At 51.5% G+C, this 18,862-nt stretch overlaps 1 protein-coding gene across 1 annotated transcript in view; it reads left to right on the forward strand.

Annotated features, from left to right (window-relative positions):
- TCERG1L (transcription elongation regulator 1 like) overlaps positions 1–18,862 on the forward strand; it is a 184,305-nt gene that overhangs the window by 36,081 nt on the left and 129,362 nt on the right. Inside the window, exon 4 of the mRNA XM_059052046.2 lies at positions 2,310–2,495. Within this exon, the coding sequence (XP_058908029.1) occupies positions 2,310–2,495 (186 nt within the window). The remainder of the gene's footprint in view (positions 1–2,309; positions 2,496–18,862) is intronic.

Below are 18,862 nucleotides of genomic sequence, written 5' to 3' on the forward strand. Positions count from 1 at the left end.
TGTGTAAAATTGCAGCAATTCACTCACATCTTTGGCTCCACTTAGAATTCTAGTTCTCTTGCTGTCTCCACCCCATCTACAGTAACTTCTTCCTCTGAAGTCTGAACCCCTCAAAGTCACCCAGGAGGGTTGGAACCGTCTTCTTCCAAACTCCTGCTAAGGTTGATGTTTTGATCCCTTCTCACCAATCACAAATACTCTTAATGGCATTTTGAAGGATGAACCCTTTCCAGAAGGCTTTCCGTTTACTTTGCTTAGATCCACCAGAGGAGTCACTATCTGTGGCAGCTATAGCCTTATGAGATGTGTTTCTTAAATAATAAGGCTTGAAAGTCAAAATAACTCCTTGATCCGTGGGCTGTAGAATGGATGTTGTGTTACCACGAAAACAACATTAATCTCTTCTCCATCTCCATTAGAGCTCCTGGGTGACCAGGTGCATTGTCAATGAGCAGTCATATTCTGAAAGGAATCTTTTTTTCTGAGAAGTAGATCTCAACAGTGGGCTTAAAATGTTCAGGAAACCGTGTTGTAAACAGATGTGCTGTCATCCAGCCTTTGTTGTTGCATTTATAGCACGCAGACAGAGTAGATTTAGCATAATTCTTAAGGGCCCTGGGATCTTCAGATGGTAAATGAACACTGGCTTCAACCTAAAGTCACCAGCTGCATTAGCCCCAAACAAGAGAGTCAGCCTGTCCTTTGAAGCTTTGAAGCCAGGCATTGACTTCTCCTCTCCAGCTATGAGAGTCCCAGATGGCATCTTCTTCCAACAGAAGGTTGTTTAATCCGCGCTGAAAATCACTAATGATCTGAGCTAGATCTTGTGGATAACTTGCTGCAGCTTCTACATTAGCACTTGCAGCCTCACCTTGCACTTTTGTGTTATGAAATGGCTTCCTTCCTTAAGCCTCGTGAACCGACCTCTGCTAACTTCAGACTTTTCTTCTGCAGCTTCCTAACGTCTCCAGCCTTCTCTTCAACGTCTCTCTCTTCAATTGAAGAGAGCTGGGGACTGGCTCTGGATTAGGCTTTGGCTTAAGGGAATGTTGTGGCTGGTTTGATCTTCTCTTCTATCCAGACCACTCAAATTTTCTCCACCTCAGCAGTAAGGCTGTTTCTCTTTCTTACCATTTGTGTATTCACTGGAGTAGCACTTTCAGTTTCCTTCAAGAACTTTCCCTTTGCGTATTCACAACTTGGCTAATGGTCCAAGAGGCCTCACTTTCAGCCTGTCTCAGCTTTCGACATGCCTTCCTCACTGAGCTCGATCACTTCTAGCTTGTGGAGATGAACAGGCAGAGCACACGGGATTTTTAGTTTTGCGTTTGGCCAAACTCATAGAATGTACAACATAAACAGTGACCCCTAATGTAAACTATGGACTTTGGGGGATAATAATGTATCAGTGTTGGTTTATCCATTAATGGTAACAAATGTAGCACCCAACCCAAAAGGGCGGTAAGAGGGGAAACCGGGTGTGGGGAAATATGTGGGAATTCTCTGTACTTTCTGTTCAGTTTTTCTGTAACCCTAAACCTGCTCTATAAAAAATTAAATTAGGGCTCCCCTGGTGGCGCAGTGGTTGAGAATCTGCCTGCCGATGCAGGGGACACGGGTTTGTGCCCCGGTCCGGGAGGATCCCACGTGCCGCGGAGCGGCTGGGCCCGTGAGCCGTGGCCGCTGAGCCTGCGCGTCCGGAGCCTGTGCTCCGCAACGGGAGAGTCCACAACAGTGAGAGGCCTGTGTACCGAAAAAAAAAAAAAAAATTAAATTAAATTACATTTAAAAAATCTGTAAATGCCTATCATAAGACATTTGGAAAATACAGAAAAACAGAAATAAAGAGAAATTCAAGGATCTGGGAATGAGCGTGCCCTTTTGATTTAAGGTGAGAGAATTGTGACTCTGTCCCTGAGAGCTAGAACATGCTTTTGGCATCTAATTGACCAAATGAAATTTGTTGACTGAATGACTGTATAGTGTAGAAGTGGAAAAGGCTGTATAATCGGCTTTGTTTACTGAGCATGGTATTGTGAGCTGCAGCAAAGTACTTCTCTTTAAGGCAGGAGTGTCCCCCGGTGACTGTGAGCCTTGTGAGGGCACACAGCTCTGTGCACAGGTGACATTCGGGTGGGTAAAGAGCTCCTCACACTTATTTCAGGGACGGTGGCCCAGGGCATGGGCTTACAAGGAAAGGGGTTACCATGCCCTTGTTTTCTGGCTGCTTGTATGTTGCATGATGAAATGGCATCGTCTCCAGGGGACACCGGGCATCCTGTGCTGACCTCCCTGTTCCCCCTTTGCAGGTGGTCATCACAACAGCCTTAAGCCTGTCGGCAGCGGCCCCACCTTTGCCATCACCACTGCCACCGCCACCATGGTCTCCGTGGACCCCGAGGGACTTGGGGGCCCGACCCCCTCCAGCGTGCAGCCCTGCCACTTCCTGACCCTGGCGCCCATCAAAATACCCCTGCGGACCACACCCTTCTCTGGTAAGTACACAGCCTGGTCTCTGAGAGCCTTGGGCTGGTTCGGAGTCCACAGCATGGAGACCAAGGCAGGGACCTGCCGTCCCCCAGATTCACGGTTTCCCGCGTTCTCGTGCTGGGGGCATCGGGGGAGGGCTCATCCTCAGATCACGCAAACGGACCTCAGTTCCCTTGACCAAGGTCATGTTAGTCAACCTGGGCATTGTCTGCCATAAAGCAAAGTGTAAAGTTTCTGTTTGAAGGAATGAGACATTCCTTTACTGACTCTTCACGGGCAGTGATGCACATGACCGAGGTATTTCTAATTTTTGTACGTGGGGCTTGGAAAGAAGCAAAGGCAACATGATGGAAAACAGTTAAGCATCTGAGTTAATAAGACACAAAAAAGTACAAAACTCAGACTCGCATGGGGCTCTCCCTGAGCCATCCCTCCTGGGCTGGCCAGCTGGGCCTGCTCTGAACACATGGGGTGGGGTCCTCCCCACCACGGTGGGACTGGTGCAGAGGTCCACCGAAGACCGTGGCTGAGGAAGAGACAGGGTAGCCACCAAGGTTTGGAGTTCATCCGTGCAGCGGGTGTACTATTCTAAGTCCGCGGGGCGGAGGCGGGGCTGGCAGACATTCTGGTGTTGTGAGCGATGCTGAGATGCAGGGTGAGATGCGGAAGGCCGGGTCCTGGATTGGTTGCAACTCTGTTGTCCAAACATGTTCTCAGCTGTACGCGCACATCTGCTAACTGTCACCAGCACTCCACGTGTCCCAGCTGTCCTGGTGAGTGCGTGTCTGGGTCCGTCCTTAAATGTCGCAAAAACAGCATTGACTTGGAATGACCTTTAGTAAGTACTGGAGTCTTGGGAGCCAGGACTATTGCTTGAGTTTTAGTTTTTCACACGATACAGTAAGACTTGGATAGAAATTCTGTGGAAGTATAATATTAATTCTATACTAGAGTTAACCCTAGAATTGTATACTAGCATTATATCATTAATTGCTAGGTTATCAGTGATAGAAAAATCTCTAGATGGTGAGATACATATCTTTTTTTCATGGTAGAAATAGATTAACCTGGTTTCATTACTTTCCAGTTTGGAGATTGTTTTTGGTTTTCTGGTCGTGTTTCTGGTAAATCTGATGTGGTCTTCTCAACACTGGACCTTGGCTTCTGTGTTTCTATGTTGACCTGATAAATTAGTTGGTCAATAGAATGTTGTATTCTCAAGAAAAAAAATTTATTTCTATTTCCAGCGTGTTAGTGAACATGCAGTTAGGGTGTGACAGGGAAAATAAATAAAACACATGGATAATCTCCTGTGTGGAACGTAATTTACAGCTGTGTCAAGATTCTGGTTTTAAAATCCATCAGTCCACTGGCATTTATTAAGGATGACTTACTATTTTCTGAGCAAATTAATCTTAGAAAGAACCCAAAACCAAACCCTGTGTACCCCAGGGGTGGCTTCACTCTTCATGTCTCTTATATGATTTATAAAGTGACATAATCATTAGACGTCTTTCCATGTTGGCATTTTATAAGGCTCTATAATCAAATCTGCCATAATGTGCATTCAGTTAGAAAAAAGACAACCTCCATGTGATCTATCTTGTACAAAACTGCTGGAGTGGATGGTCAGAAGATGAAGGGGCCCTACGTAACAGGTGGCTTCTGAAATGGCCTTTGTCTTGCTGGCGTTGGTCCCTTTGATCTGAAAACCCCAGTCACTCCAGGGGTTGAAACTGGGGCTGCGGGTCTGGACCGATGACCCCAGCCCAGTGGGCGGTCCCTGAGCTCTTTGGCCAATCCCAGTGTTGAATATGGTACTGCCAGGGCTGCCCCTGTAAGTGGTTCTCTGGCAGGGAGGACCACCTACCCACCTAGAAGGGTTGCCCTGGCTCTCCTCTTGATGTTAGAAGAAGGCATGTGAGAGAGACTGGCCAGGTCCCTGATGAAAACTTTCTCAGAATGTCCCTTGAATACTTTCTGAAAACCAAGCCTTGAAGGAGACTGAGGGAAGACAGTTTGTCCATCAGAACTGGGGTTTTTTAACCCCTGTCAGTAGCCCCATGGAAGGAGAGCCAGTGAGATTGAAGAGTGGACTGTCCTGATTCTCAGTGGAGGTCCAGGTATTCTGCTCGGAAATCCCTAACCCCCCTGAAAACAGATGGAGTGTGGAGGAGGGACGGGGATAGGAGAAAGGAGGACTGGTGGAGGGAGGGGCGCTAAGGGGATAGAATGGCGTCGACAGAAAAAGAGATTTCATAGGCCCAGAAAAACGCACCTCTCTGGGAAGTTTGCTCCATATTCAAATTGATTTTATGAAAGCACGTGAACTTTAATTTATCTACAGATGAATAATCCTGCTTTTATTCAGAAGATAATAATTCCCATTTTAGATAAATGAGTTAGACTATTTTATTTACACCCTAAGCCTGGTGATAAAAGCCAGATAACCTTAGAAGCCCTATGTGGTTTAGCCGTATACCATGTTCTTGGATTGGAAGAATCAATATTGTGAAAATGACTATACTACCCCAAGCAATCTACAGATTCAATGCAATCCCTATCAAATCACCAGTGGTATTGTCTACAGAACTAGAACAAAGAAATCTTAAAATTTGTATGGAGACACAAAGGACCCTGAAGAGCCAAAGCAGTCTTGAGGGAAAAAAACAGAGCTGGAGGAATCAGACTCCCTGACTTCAGACTATACTACAAAGCTACAGTAATCAAGAAAATATGGTACTGGCACAAAAATGGAAATATAGATCAATGGAACAGGATAGAAAGCCCAGAGATAAACCCACGCACCTATGGTCAACTAATCTATGACAAAGGAGCCAAGGATATACAATGGAGAAAAGACAGTCTCTTCAATAAGTGGTGCTGGGAAAACTGGACAGCTACATGGAAAAGAATGAAATTAGAACACTCCATAACACCATACAGAAAAGTAAACTCAAAATGGATTAGAGACCTAAATGTAAGACCGAACACTCTAAAACTCTTAGAGGAAAACATAGGAAAAACACTCTTTGACATAAATCACAGCAAGATCTTTTTTGATCCACCTCCTAGAGTAATGGAAATAAAGACAAAAATAAACAAATGGGACCTAATGAAACTTAAAACCTTTTGCAAAGCAAAGGAAACTACCAACAAGATGAAAAGACAACCCTCAGAATGGGAGAAAATATTTGCAAATGAATCAACTGACAAAGGATTAATCTCCAAAATATATAAACAGCTCATGCAGCTCAATATTAAAAAAACAAACAACCCAATCCAAAAATGCACAGAAGACCTAAATAGACATTTCTCCAAAGAAGACATACAGATGGCCAAGAAGCACATGAAAAGCTGCTCAACATCACTAATTATTAGAGAAATGCAAGTCAAAACTACAATGAGGTATCACCTCACACCAGTTAGAATGGGCATCATCGGAAAAATCTACAAACAACAAATGCTGGAGTGGGTGTGGAGAAAAGGGAACCCTCTTGCACTGTTGGTGGGAATGTAAATTGATACAGCCAGTACGGAGAACAGTGTGGAGGTTCCTTAAAAAACTAAAACCAGAATTACCATATGACCCAGCAATCCCACTACTGGGCATATACCCAGAGAAAACCATAATTCAAAAAGACACATGCACCCCAGTGTTCACTGCAGCTGTATTTACGATAGCCAGGACATGGAAGCAACCTAAGTGTCCATCGACCTATGAATGGATAAAGAAGATGTGGCACATATATACAACAGAATATTACTCAGCCATAAAAAGGAACCAAATTGGGTCATTTGTAGTGAGGTGGATGGATCTAGAGACTGTCATACAGAGCAAAGTAAGTCAGAAAGAGGAAAACAAATATCGTATATTAACGCATATATTTGGAACCTAGAAAAATGGTACAGATGAACCAGTTTGCAGGGCAGAAATAGAGACACAGATATAGGAAACAAACGTATGGACACCAAGGGGGGAAAGTGGCGGGGGGATGGGGTGGGGGTGTGATGAACTGGGAGATTGGGATGGACATGTAGACACTGATGTGTATAAAATAGATAACTAATGAGAACCTGCTGTAAAAAAAAAATGAAAAATAAAAAAATAAAAAAAATAAACCTGAGAAAAGGCAAGTAAATACATACATACATACATACAAACCCCTTGACCAGTTCCAAATTCCATCAGAAAGTGGGTTTTTCCTCCAGGGTGTCGCCAGCGCGTGCGGCCAAGTCGGTCCTTTTTGCCGCTGCTCTTCCGCGGGTGCCCGCGCTCTCCAGGGCCTCCCGTTAGCCTCACGCTCACTCGCCTGCCCCTTCCCAGCTTGCGAGTCACCCTCTGACGGCCCTGTCGCCCTGTCCCTGCCCGGCCTGCAGCAGCTCGGGGCGGTTTCCCGAACCTCAGGCCCATTCTCTGTATTGCACATCCAAAGGATGGGTCCCGCTGATTCCACTAATTCACGTAATCGCTAACGCTGTTTCTCGCGTGCTTGCTCCTGAATCAGGGGCACTGCAGAGGGAAGCGTGGGCAGAGCAGAGGGTGTACCGTTAGAGGTCTGCTCGGAGGGCACTCAGACGTGGGCTGGGAGCCAGCGGTTGAGGGAGGATATGAGCAGACAGGGGCGGGGGTGGGGCGCTCTCTTCGTTTCCTCCCAGCAGGTCTCAGCTAATCCACTTTGCCTCCTTCCCATCTATTCCTTGAAGCCTTGGAATTTCAGGTTATAGAAGGAACACTTTCGGGGGAAAAGCATATCTTGTATCCTACCTACGTCTTAGTTTTTCAGGAGAAGGTGGAGTTTATCCGGGGGGAATGGAAGACATGCAGAAGGGTTTGCCCGAGGGAACGGAACTGCCTTCCTGGCCCTCTCTGGGCCGGAGCCCTGAGTAATTGCACTCCCTCGCCGCCCGCTTGATGTTACAGGGAAGTAGGAGCCCACCTCCAGGAGGGCGCAAGCACCGGGCAACTCCGGCGTCTGGCCCTCTTTGATGAAATAAACGACGTGATTCTTTTTTAAGAATGATGGTAGCTATTTTCAAAACTTAGCCCACCATTTCATAAGCATTGAAGTGAAAAAGGTAAAATATGAGTGAGAGCTCTGGTCTCCAGTACAGCAAGTGACTAGCAAATACAACTATTAAAAAGTACCATCTGCCTTGGAAGCCATTTACCACCTGTTCTTTTGCTTCCAGAACAATTTGATGGTCTAAATTTAACGTTTTGTCCTGCCACAGAACAGCTGGGAAGTGACGATTCTTTTTTCAATCAGGAACTTACCAGACAGGCTACATAACAAGGCAGGAAAGTCTCCAGGCCACTCTCCATGCGCCTCTGGGGGACTGTCCACTCATCCCATTAGCGGAATCCAGGGATGCTGAAATGGGCTCTGTAACCACAGTAACCGAGCCATTTGGGGATGCAGCCTTTTCTCTTGTTATCCAGGAATTGTTTCCTCCTCCGCTATAATAAAAAATGTCATAATACATATTAACATTTTGGAGATTTGTAGAGACAAAAATACTACTGCAGCGTAATTACTTATACCCCAGAGTGCCTGGGACTCAGCTGGCTTCTGTGAGAAAGACATAAGTGTTTCTAATGCAGAGAATGAGCTGCTTTTAGTAGAAAAATCATTGGATTTAAACAAACAAAAAAGGACTTTGTGTAGTCTGTTATCCACAAGTGAACTCATACTATGGATGCAAAGATACAAATAGTCAGTCAGGCAGGTGGTGATGCGTTTGGGCCGTGCCGGGTGCAGAGGTGTCTAAATGGAGATCCAGCTGTGAACCCTTCCTGTCAGCGGGTCAGCTTGTTTAAGGTTGGCCCTCTAGAAAAGTCCTCCTGTGACCTGTCTGCCGCAGCCTCCCTGAGGAACTGCCGTCACTCGAGCTGTATTCTTCGTCTGCACTGTTAGCTCCAATTCACTTTCTCTGAAAAGAAGAATTGGCAAACCCAGCACGCACAGAAAGGCACGTCTATGTCTGCGCCAAGTACAAAGATCGCTGACACAGTGGACCCCCAAGTACCTTCCCACTGAGCCCAAGAAATGGATGTTTCTGTGCCCCTAGCGCTCCTGGGAGCCTCAACCCTCCCCAGCAATATTTACTCTCCCAAATAGGTGCCAATCGTTGGTATGCTGATTTTGAGAAATATGTTTACGTATAAGCATTATTTCTAAACAATATATTTCATAGTTTAGGCGCTTTTTGAATTTTACATAAACGTCATCATAGTTTATGCATTCTTCCGTGATTGCCTCGTTTGCTCAAAATGATGTATCTTTTGTGTGTGAAGAGTCCCCGCTGAGGCTTGCAGTTATAATGCAGTCGCTCGCGTTCACTGTGGCGTAGCGTTTGTTGGTTTGTATGAATCCACGCAATGCATCATCCATTCCGCTACTGGTGGCGTCTGGACTGTTTCATGAGATGTCAGGAACAGTTGCCCCCTCTTTCCTTTTGGAAGCACTTTCCTCTCCTTCTGATAGCCCTTCCACGTTTGGGGGGGGGGTCTTTGCACAGACCTGTAGAGTCTGGGGTGTGCAGGACCCTCCCCCTCTGGTGTCCCGAGTGTTCTTATCCTAGGTGGTAACGAATCCCACCTTTATCTCAGTCCCTGCACTCCCTTGAGTGCCAGTTTGATGGGCCTAGTTTCCCACTGGACACATGCAGCTTCTGATGGATACGTCAAGCTGCACTTTCCTATAAAAGCAGTATTGATTTCCTACCCATGGTCCCGCTTATGGAACAATGCAAAACAACCGGTTTCTCCTGCGGGCTTCTGGGTAAACCCCCTCTTCCACTAGCGCGCTCTCATTCATCAGTAGCACCCCGGTCTGTCCCGTGTCTGCACCCAACACCCCAGGGTCATCCTTGGTTCCTCCTTCTGCCTGATAACCTCACATCCACCGTCAGCTCTGTCTTCCCTCCTGATCTGCATCCCAAGTCCGACTTCCTCGTCCAAACCGAGACCATCTGTTGACTGAGGGTGCTGCACAAAACCTCTCTGCTTCCACTCACCCTTATCAGCCGCTGTTGCCTACAGGAGCCAGAGTTCCCTCCTCAAACATGTACAGCAGGCCAAGCCCCTGCTTAAGACTAACACTGATTGTCTCCTGTGGAGCGTAGAACAAACTCCAGACTTCTCCCCAGAGTCTCTGGAACCCACCTTTTGTGGCCCCAGCCTGTGCTCTTGCTGCTGCTGGTACCACCCTCCCTTCTCCCACAGAGCCTCAAGCACACCCAGCCTGGCTGCCTCAGGGCCTTTGCACTGGCCACTGCCCTGCCTTAAAGGCCCTCCCTCACTGTTCAGGCCCAGCTGAGAAGCGCCCCTAGTTTCTCATCCTAAGGACCCTTGGGAATCAACTCTCTCTCATCACCTGTTTACTTCCTTGATAGCATTTCTCATTGTCTGGAATTATCTCAGTGTCTGTTCCTGGCTTGTTTCTCTCTGCTGCCCTCCCGCATCCCCGGATGTGAGATGCAGGATGACAGGGGCCTCTGTGTCTTATTCACCATGAGTTCAGGGCCAGGGTCAGTGCTTGGGGCAAAACGGTCTCCCCTCGCCTCTGCTGAAGGAGCACGTCTGCTCCCTGTGTTCTCCATGAGAGAGAGGAGGGGGTGGGCCTGCTGGAAGACGTTCGTGCAGCCTCCCCGCCGCGGCCCAGTCAGTCCTCACAGACAAGGTGGGAATCGGGGCAGCCGTCCACGCGCCAGGGCTCCTCGGCGGCGCTCATGGCCGCAGAACCTGGCTGCTGACGTTGCTCTCCGTCTTGGCGTTGATCGGGATGCCCGGTCAGGACGCCCAGCAGAGAACCAGGCTACTCTGTGAAGGACTTCAAAGGAGCGGCCAGCCCCCAGCTGCTACATCCTTGAAGGCTGGTGTGTCCTGAAACGCCAAATTTTCACCCTGAAAGTTTGCATGGATCCCATGCAGCGGATCCCATTCTTTTTTTTTTTTTTTTTTTTTTTTTTTTTTGCGGTACGCGGGCCTCTCACTGTTGTGGCCTCTCCCGTGGCGGAGCACAGGCTCCGGACGCGCAGGCTCAGCGGCCATGGCTCACGGGCCCAGCCGCTCCGCGGCACATGGGATCCTCCCGGACCGGGGCACGAACCCGCGTCCCCTGCATCGGCAGGCGGACTCTCAACCGCCGCGCCACCAGGGAAGCCCTGATCCCATTCTTTAAACTGGGGGACAGAGTGGGAGGTGATTAAAGACCTCCTGACCTAAGTTCCAAAGCCAAGAAGAGCAGAGCGAACCTGGAACTCAGCCCTGTTTCCTGAGGACCTTGCCTTTCTTTCGTAGGCGTCACCATCAACCCCTCCCACCCTCGATCCCTCCCACTAGCCACAGTTCACATTGAGCCGTAGGGCCACTGAGCTAGAACCCATGACCTGATGACTGAGCCTTTGGCTGGGCTGTTGGTGCTATAGGGACATTGACCCAATTCAGCCCTGTGACCAGCACAGGCAGAGGGCGGCCAGGCCACACTCACACGCGTGATGCATGTGGTCTGATCCCTGCAACGGGCCTGAGCTCTTCCAGCGGGTGGGCATTTTTAGAAGAGACCCGAGAAAGACCGAGAAGATAGATTGGCCTGCAGACGGAGGAAGGAGGAAGGAGCCCTGACGGTTGTTGCTTTAATGGAGAGCATCCTTTGAGAGAGCATCCTTGGTTGCCGCGTTAGGTCCCGTTGCTGCAGCCACAAGCCAGAGCCTGGTCTTGGAGAGTTCCCTGTAACGAGAGCAGCCACCCCCTCCTGGGCTGGGCTGTCTCCTTTGATCTGTGATAACAGCGCCGTTGGAAACAGTATCCGTGGCATCTAGTTGAGGATGCGGGAGGGGATGAGGTTCCGGCTGGGCCCTCACTGGAGGCCGTGGTCCAGGAAGCGCCTGGGAGCATCTTCGGGCCCAGCTGCTTTGGTCTTAATTCCCAAATTGACCCTTCTGGTGTGTCAGTAAGATCAGGGCCTCACACGCAGAGGACTCTGCCTTGTAGGAGTGCGGGATCTGTGTTTATTCACTGGCCCAAGTCAGGGAGGGAGCTGGCGTTTTGCTCCTGGTGCTTAAACTTCTGGAGCCCACGGGGAGCTGCTTGAAGCATCCTCGAGGCGCCCAGTCCTCTGGCAGCTCCAGCTGTGGAGACCAGCTAAGGAAGGGCGAGGACACCAGCACGGGGTCGGTGTCCACCCTGCCTGTGATGCTGGGTCACGCGAGAAAGAAGTGAGTGCTTAGGACACTTTAGCTAAGGAAGGTACGCCCTGTTGAAATATCCTATCGGCGGTTTGCAGTTCATAGACGCTGATAGTTCAGAGAGCGAGCTTACTTAGCTGACAACATACGAGCTCCTCATTTCCTTAAGAAGTCAGCTAACAGCTGTACCTGCCACAGCCACTGCTGGGAGTGGGGAGGGGAGGGCGCCGCTCTGAAGCAGACCCTGGGCAACGCTGGCTTTCACCACTCGCCTCCCCTTCCCTGATGTATTTAAGAATGGCTGTGCTCGAACCTAGGTTATGAGCGACGTCCAAGAGTCCGTTCACCATCCGTGTGTCTCCTGAGCCCCCAGGGTTCTTGGGATGAGACTTCCCAAGCTCGGATGCGCAGGACGGTTTTCCATTTGGGAGGACTGATGCGGGGGGAGCGGCACGGAGCCCCCGCTCTGTGCTGGGGTCCCAGGCTCGCCCTGGCACCTTGTCTCAGTGCGGGCTGGGCCCGTCCGGGGTGGGCTGCAGGCCGACCTTCGTGAGAAAAGGGATAGGAAAAGGATGCTCCTGGGAGGACCCTCAGAGAGGACTCAGGATAAGATGTTAGAACTACCACCTACACGCTCACTGCTGGGCTCCCACCTGGCCCTGCTTCCGTGGTCTTTCCTCTTGCTCTGTTCACATCCTGGCCTCTCATCGGAAGTCCAGTTGAGAGCTGACCTTGTCCGTGGTGCCTGCCTTGACCCCTTCGGTCCACCAACACCTTTCCAGCCTTCAAACTCCTGTGCTGTGCTTGTCTCACCTGTCACTTACCTGACAGCCACGCTGTTCACAAGGGTGCGCTTCATCTCCCCGCGCTGAACGTCCACGGGGCCGGGCCACGGGGCTGGCTCTTTGCCCGCTCAGCACCTAAACCAGCTCTGAGCATATTTCCCAGATGGGAGGCGCGGCCGCTAGAGGACATGCAGTGACATCCACCGGTCAAGTTAGGCTGGATTGTTACAATTGAATCGCTTTGTAGCATAGCCCCCTCCTTGCTTATACAACATGTCGAGAACATGTGTTTTGCTGTTCTCTGCTGTGCGAATACAGTCCTACTGACGGAAGAAGAAAACAGCCGCATCACCCGGTACATTTCCCCCTAAAGGTTTTACTGTGTTTCCCTGCACACGGCTGCTCAACCTCACTGGGGAGACGTGGGCACTTGTCACCCCACCTCTAGCCACAGAAGGAGGCATCGGCTGCATCTCATTTGCTTTCTGCTGGAGAGAAAACAGCCATATGCTCTGGGCCGCGCAGCATAAAAGAGGGTTGAAGGCACAGAGCCCGAGGAGGCCCGCGGCGCTCACAAATGACCCACGTCTGGGGGCTTTACCTTGACTGGGGCCCCGGGAAGTCGCCCAGGATCACCTGTCACTGTGCACTCGAGCGTGGGCTGGAGAGGAGCCTGGGCCGGCCAGGCGCCAGGTGTTTATGTCCCACTGGTCCCAAGGGGTGAGGGGTGCAGGGAAGGCTGGGCAGGTGGACGCTCAGAGCCAGGGAGGCCTGGATCCCAGGAGATGAGGCGAAGGGGAGCCCATCGCCTCAGGACAGAGAAATGGTTCCCGATCGCCTGGAAAAGAGCTGACAAAATGGTCCAGACCCCATGCCGCCCCCTCCACTACGCCCAGCCTGGGAAAGCTTGCTGCTCTCCACCCTGGTCGGGTCAGCTGGCAGCCCTCGTGGTCAAGCGCGTGGTTAAGCCACAGGCCCAGGGGCAGTGCCTGTGCACGGGGTCCAGTCTGGGCGTTCGGGTGGGTGTGAGCTGACTTCTGTGAGCAGAGCTCTCTCAGGGGAGGAGAGCAGTGTCTGAATTATTCCACGAGCGCCGTACAGGACTGCCTGCTCCCAGGCCCCCAGCTGCTTTTGCTGTCCTGCAGAGATTTGAAAGGGAGGAGGACTCGGCTTCCGCTAACTGTCCCCTAAAGCAGCCACCGCTGAGCGCACACGGGCGGGGCCGAGGCCAGGCCGAGCCAGGAGAGCCGGCAGGGACCCAGGTTCCCCAGGTTCCGACGGCGCATATATGCAGGTAGTTTGCCAATTTACACACATGGACGGAAAACGCGCACATCTGAGACTTTTCAAGAAAGAACTGAAACTGTGAGAGTAACCGAAAGAACAGAACATGCTTCTTGTGCTGAAAACGACCCCTCTTGTCTGGGACCCCCAGACGCTGGGCTTTAAACGATGCCCTGGAGCCCTCGGAGCCCGCCGTCAGCGGCACTGACGGTTAAATGCTCCGTGAGGCCAGAGGATGGCTTTCCCGAGCGGGTTGTCTCCCCTTTGTTTTTCTGTTTTTTAATTGGGATGTTGCATTCGCTAAGGTGGCAGGGACAGCCTGCTCAGATCTACTTAGGATCATGGCCTCGGCAGGGGCCAAGCGAGTAGAAAAAAATCTGAGTTTTCTTAAATAGATTCCTTCGTCCCACATTCCCCACGCAAAACATCAACCAGCCACCCCACATGTCCTGAGTATGATCAGAGCAGGTCGGCGCCCACCGCATCCTGCCCTTTGGGGGCTGGTCGTTATGTGAGGAGCTGGCCCAGGTGCGGACCCGGAGGGCCGTCTCAGGCTGGGTGGCCCCAGAAGAAGACTCTGGGATGGAGATTTTGTGGGAGCATGGGTGGAGGAGGGCGAGTGTGGTAGGAGAGCAATAAGGCAGCGGAAGGTCTGTACCGCGTTCCTCTAGCAGGGGGCGAAGAAACCGGGCTCTTTCCCATCAGCGTCTGCCTGCGTTTGGTTGAGGGCAGCTCCGGATGGGCTCAAACTTCCTGGCATTGCTCTGCTCACCCCACACCAAGGCCAAAACCGCCCCCCACCAGACACAGCCCTGAGGCAGAGAGAGTCAGTGCTCGTGGTCGCAGGAGGAGGCCCTTGGCATCATGGGAAGGAGCATGGTGGGGCAGCCTGTGGGCTGTGGACCCTCTGGGAGCCAAGCTCCCAGGGATGCAAGGAGGGATGCGGTGTGCTTGGTCTGTGTCCTGACCTCTCTAAAGGTCACAACAACCAAAGATGAAGGGTGAGGTCACGAAGACCTGTGGACCGTTCTCACGGCTGTGACATTTCTTACCAAGTGTGGCCGTGGGGCCTTCATGCTATACTGTGTGTAAACAGTGAAAGGGACTCCCTTGCTTCACAGTGAATTGAGATGTTGGCCGGGGAAGGAGGCCTCGGACTCCAGGCTGTTCTTCAGGGCTCCCCCCAAGGCTTCTCTTGTCCTTTAGGACAGCTCTCTTTCTGAGTGACGGGGCGGTGGCAGTGGCCAGGCAGACACAGGCGCCAGGTGAGGCAGCAGGTGCAGCTATGCTGAGTGACGGGTGCCAGGACTGGGCCCATCCCATGGAACCATCCAGCACACGGTGGGTGCTCAGTGAGTGCCAGTTGAATAAAGAGGTGCCTCTGGACATAAGAAGAAAACACCAGCAGAACCACTGTGAAAGCAGGGGTCTACGGGGGTCCAAGGCCCAGCCCCCCAGTGGGCGGCCGTGGGGATCCGGAGTGTGTGTGGAGCCAGGAAGAGCCCCGTGGCAAAAGAGCGCCGTGATGTTAAAGATCTTGGCAGAAAGAGGTTGCAGCCTGGGGACCCTGTTCCAAAGGGCTCTGAAATCTAAGGGGTCCACCCGCTTCTCTCTCTGGCATTGCTTTGCTCAGCGGTGAAATGAGACGTCAGCGTGAGGCCACATCCCTGAGATGCTCCCGGCTCTACTGAACCATGAGACCACAGAGCAGGGTCCACGCGCCCCGGTGCAGGGATGCAGGAGCCTGGCGCCTTCCAAGGTCAGGGCAGACCACAGCCGGGACGCCAGGTGCAGCCTTTTGTGAATCTCTTCCGGGTTTAATGCTCTTGCACCAACCCTCTTGGGTCTTTGTGGTGTATTTAAGGGTCGTGTGCAGTCTTTATTGGGTTCGTTTATTCTGTTTCGGACACAGCCGAGCAGGGAGGGGGCTACCAAGGTGACCCGAGTGTGAGATGCTAGAGGCTGGACCAAGCAGATCGTGATGGGGGCTGGGGAGCGAGCGGTCTGAGTCGGGCTCCGAATTAAAGGTCCACCCGGCAGACTAATTGCCGAATATTTGTGGATGTGTGGGAGAGATGGAGTCGAGCGTGGCACCGAAGATTTGTCCTGAGCCGCTGAGCGAATGGAAACACCTTTCGTCACACAGGGGCCGTCTGAGCAGGGCTGTCCTGGGAAGGCAGATCCGGACTTTTCTCTGACCCCGCTGCTTCCTGTAGCAGCAGCCTGCGTCTCTCTTTCCTTACACCACCTTCCGCCAAGTAAGCCGCCTATTCCTGGTTATACTTTCCGTCTTCCTGTTTTCTTCTGAGCTCAATCCAAGCGGGTCTTGGCTTCTCCACTCCACGAAACTGCTCTTATAGGCGTCACCAACAGCTTGGATTTTCCTAAATTCACGTGGTGCGTTCTCTGTCCTCCTGTTACTGACCTTTATGGCATCTCACAGAGTGAATCACTCTCTCCTCCTTGACACGCCCTTGTTGGGTTTGCCTCCAGGTCACCATGAGCCTGGTTACCCCGCTTTCCTGGGTGCACCTCCCCGTGTCTGTGCTGTGTGTCTCTGGTGACCCCCCCATCCTCCAAGTATGGAGCCAACCTGTGTTCGGTCCTTCACAGTCTCCACTCAGCTTCCCCAGCAAAGCCGCCTGAGTTGATGGGTACAACTTGCAGTGAAATCGCCCAGTCTCATGGCTACACTGTCACCTCTACAGCGTCCCCCCAAGTTCCGGACGCGCGTGGCCAGAAGTCCACGTGACGTTCCTACTGGTATGTTTAGTAACCACCTCGCACTGAACAGATCTCAAACTGTGCCCGAGTGTCCTTTTAATTCCAACAAATAAGCTGTAATTTTTACTGTACTCATTTTTTCTCAAGGCAGCCACTGGGGGGAAATAAAAAGAAAGGGGACGTAGGGTCTGAAAGTGGAGGGTATATAAGGGGCCACGGCTGGGGGCGGGGGGCAGGGACACTTGTGGCTCTTTGGGCACCTTTGGTAGTAGTTTTGTGGTCACCGAGACCGTGCCCCTGTTCCTGGAGAGGCTGTGTAGATATTGGTAAGCGGCCTTGGTCTAACAGAGAGGAGCTCGTGTTTACTACCCAAGCCGTCTGATTTGCATTAATTATGTGTATGTAGCTGTCATTTGCCACATGTCACAGAGTTATGACATTTGTTAAAGATTCATTTGGACTTATAAAAGGATATATGCAAGATAAATAAGCAAAGGATCTGATAGATGTTTCTCCAAAGAAGACATACAAATGGCCAATAAACAACGTGAAAAGAAGCTCAGCGTCATTAGTCATCAAGAAATGCAAATCAAAACCACAGTGAAGGGCTTCCCTGGTGGCGCAGTGGTTGAGAATCCGCCTGCCGATGCAGGGGATACGGGTTCGAGCCCTGGTCCGGGAAGATCCCACATGCCGTGGAGCGGCTGGGCCGTGAGCCATGGCCGCTGAGCCTGTGCGTCCGGAGCCTGCACTCCGCAACGGGAGAGGCCACAACAGTGAGAAGCCCGCGTACCACAAAAAAAAAAAAAAAAAAAAAAAAAACCACAGTGAAACACCGCTTCATACTCACTTCATGGCTAAAATGAAAAGATGGACAAGTGTTGGTGAACGTGGGAGAAGCTGGAACCCTCATATGCTGCTGGTGGGAATGCAAACTGGTGCGGCCACTTCTGGAAAACAGCCGGGCAATTCCTTAAGTGGTTCGACATAGAATAACCGTAAGACTCAGCCGTTCCACTTCTAGGTATGTACTCAAGAGAAACGAAAACATATGTCCGCACAAAACCGTGCACAGACGTTCGCAGCAGCGTTATTCGTAATAGCCCCAAAGTGGGACAACCCAGATGTTCATCAGCTGATGACTGGGGAAATGAAACGTCGTCGATCCAACAAGTTAGCAATAAAAAGAAGTGATGCACTGACACAGGCTACAACATGGATGGACTTTGAAAACATTACCTTGAATGAAAGAAGCCAGACACAAAAACCATGCATTGTGTGATTCCGCTTATATGAAGTGTGCGGAATAGGCCAGTGCACAGAGGCAGAAAGGAGACGCGTGGTTGCCTGGGGCGAGGTGTGGGGTGAGGAGGCCTGCGTGCAAAAGGAGGGTGATTGCTAGTGGGCCCGGGCTTTCTTTGGCTGGGGGGTGGGGGCGGCGACAAAATATCCTGAAATGGTTTGTGGTGATGGTTTGCCATTCTGCGAATCTAGCGAAAACCACTGTCTTGGACACTTTCAGTGGGTGAATTGTATGGTATGTGAATTATGTCTTAATAAAGCTGTGACAGAAAAACGACTATACCCGCAACCCCGTTTCACTGCCCTCCCCGCCACCGTGTGCAGCTTCGCGGGGAGCTGCAGCGCGTCCTTCTGGAATAAAGTGACATATGTGAAAACCACTTCAGAGCCCAGTGGTTAAACATCCCTCCTGGAGGGAGAGCAGGAGTGCTCTGTCAAGCCCATTACTTTCAGTGATTTTCTATTTAAATACGTTTTCAGGTCCTTTCCAGCCCTCTCCTGGTAGCTTTGCGGATCTGGACGATGGTGGCCCTTGTTACATCTGAGGCCGGGGTCCTTTAGAAAGGGGCGCTCAGGCCCCGAGAGGTGGGATCCTAGCTGCCCCGCTGTGTTGGTCTGGCCCCCTGAGGTTCCGGCCCCTCGCCCCCGGGCAGGGGTCCCCTGGGCGCTGGGGTGGAGGGGTGGAGGTTCAGGAGCAGAGGCTGTGGGTCAGCTGGGTGGAGGGTTGAGGGACGGGGGAGAGGACTCAAAGGCAGTGGAAGCTCAGGCCTGGGCAGTGCCCGGGTCCCGTCAGCGGGAGGAGGATGCTGACCTCTTCGGCAGTGTCTGCTCCTGTGCAGTGAAGACGGGGGACGCTGTGACCGGCAGGGCCCCCCCGGGCCCTTCTCTGGGACTGAGTCATTACCCGTCACAGGCGAGAGCGGGAGCGCTGCGCAGGGGGCCTGTGACCGGCGTGTGGCGTCCGGACCACGTGTGTGCAGGCTGGTCAGCACGCGCACGCCCTCAGGCACCTTTCAGTCACTGGTGAACCTGTGACATTGACTGTATTGTTTTCGCAACGGCACATCAACTTATTTTAGCATATT

Source organism: Kogia breviceps, chromosome 2 (genome assembly GCF_026419965.1).
Source record: "Kogia breviceps isolate mKogBre1 chromosome 2, mKogBre1 haplotype 1, whole genome shotgun sequence".
NCBI lineage: Eukaryota > Metazoa > Chordata > Mammalia > Artiodactyla > Physeteridae > Kogia > Kogia breviceps.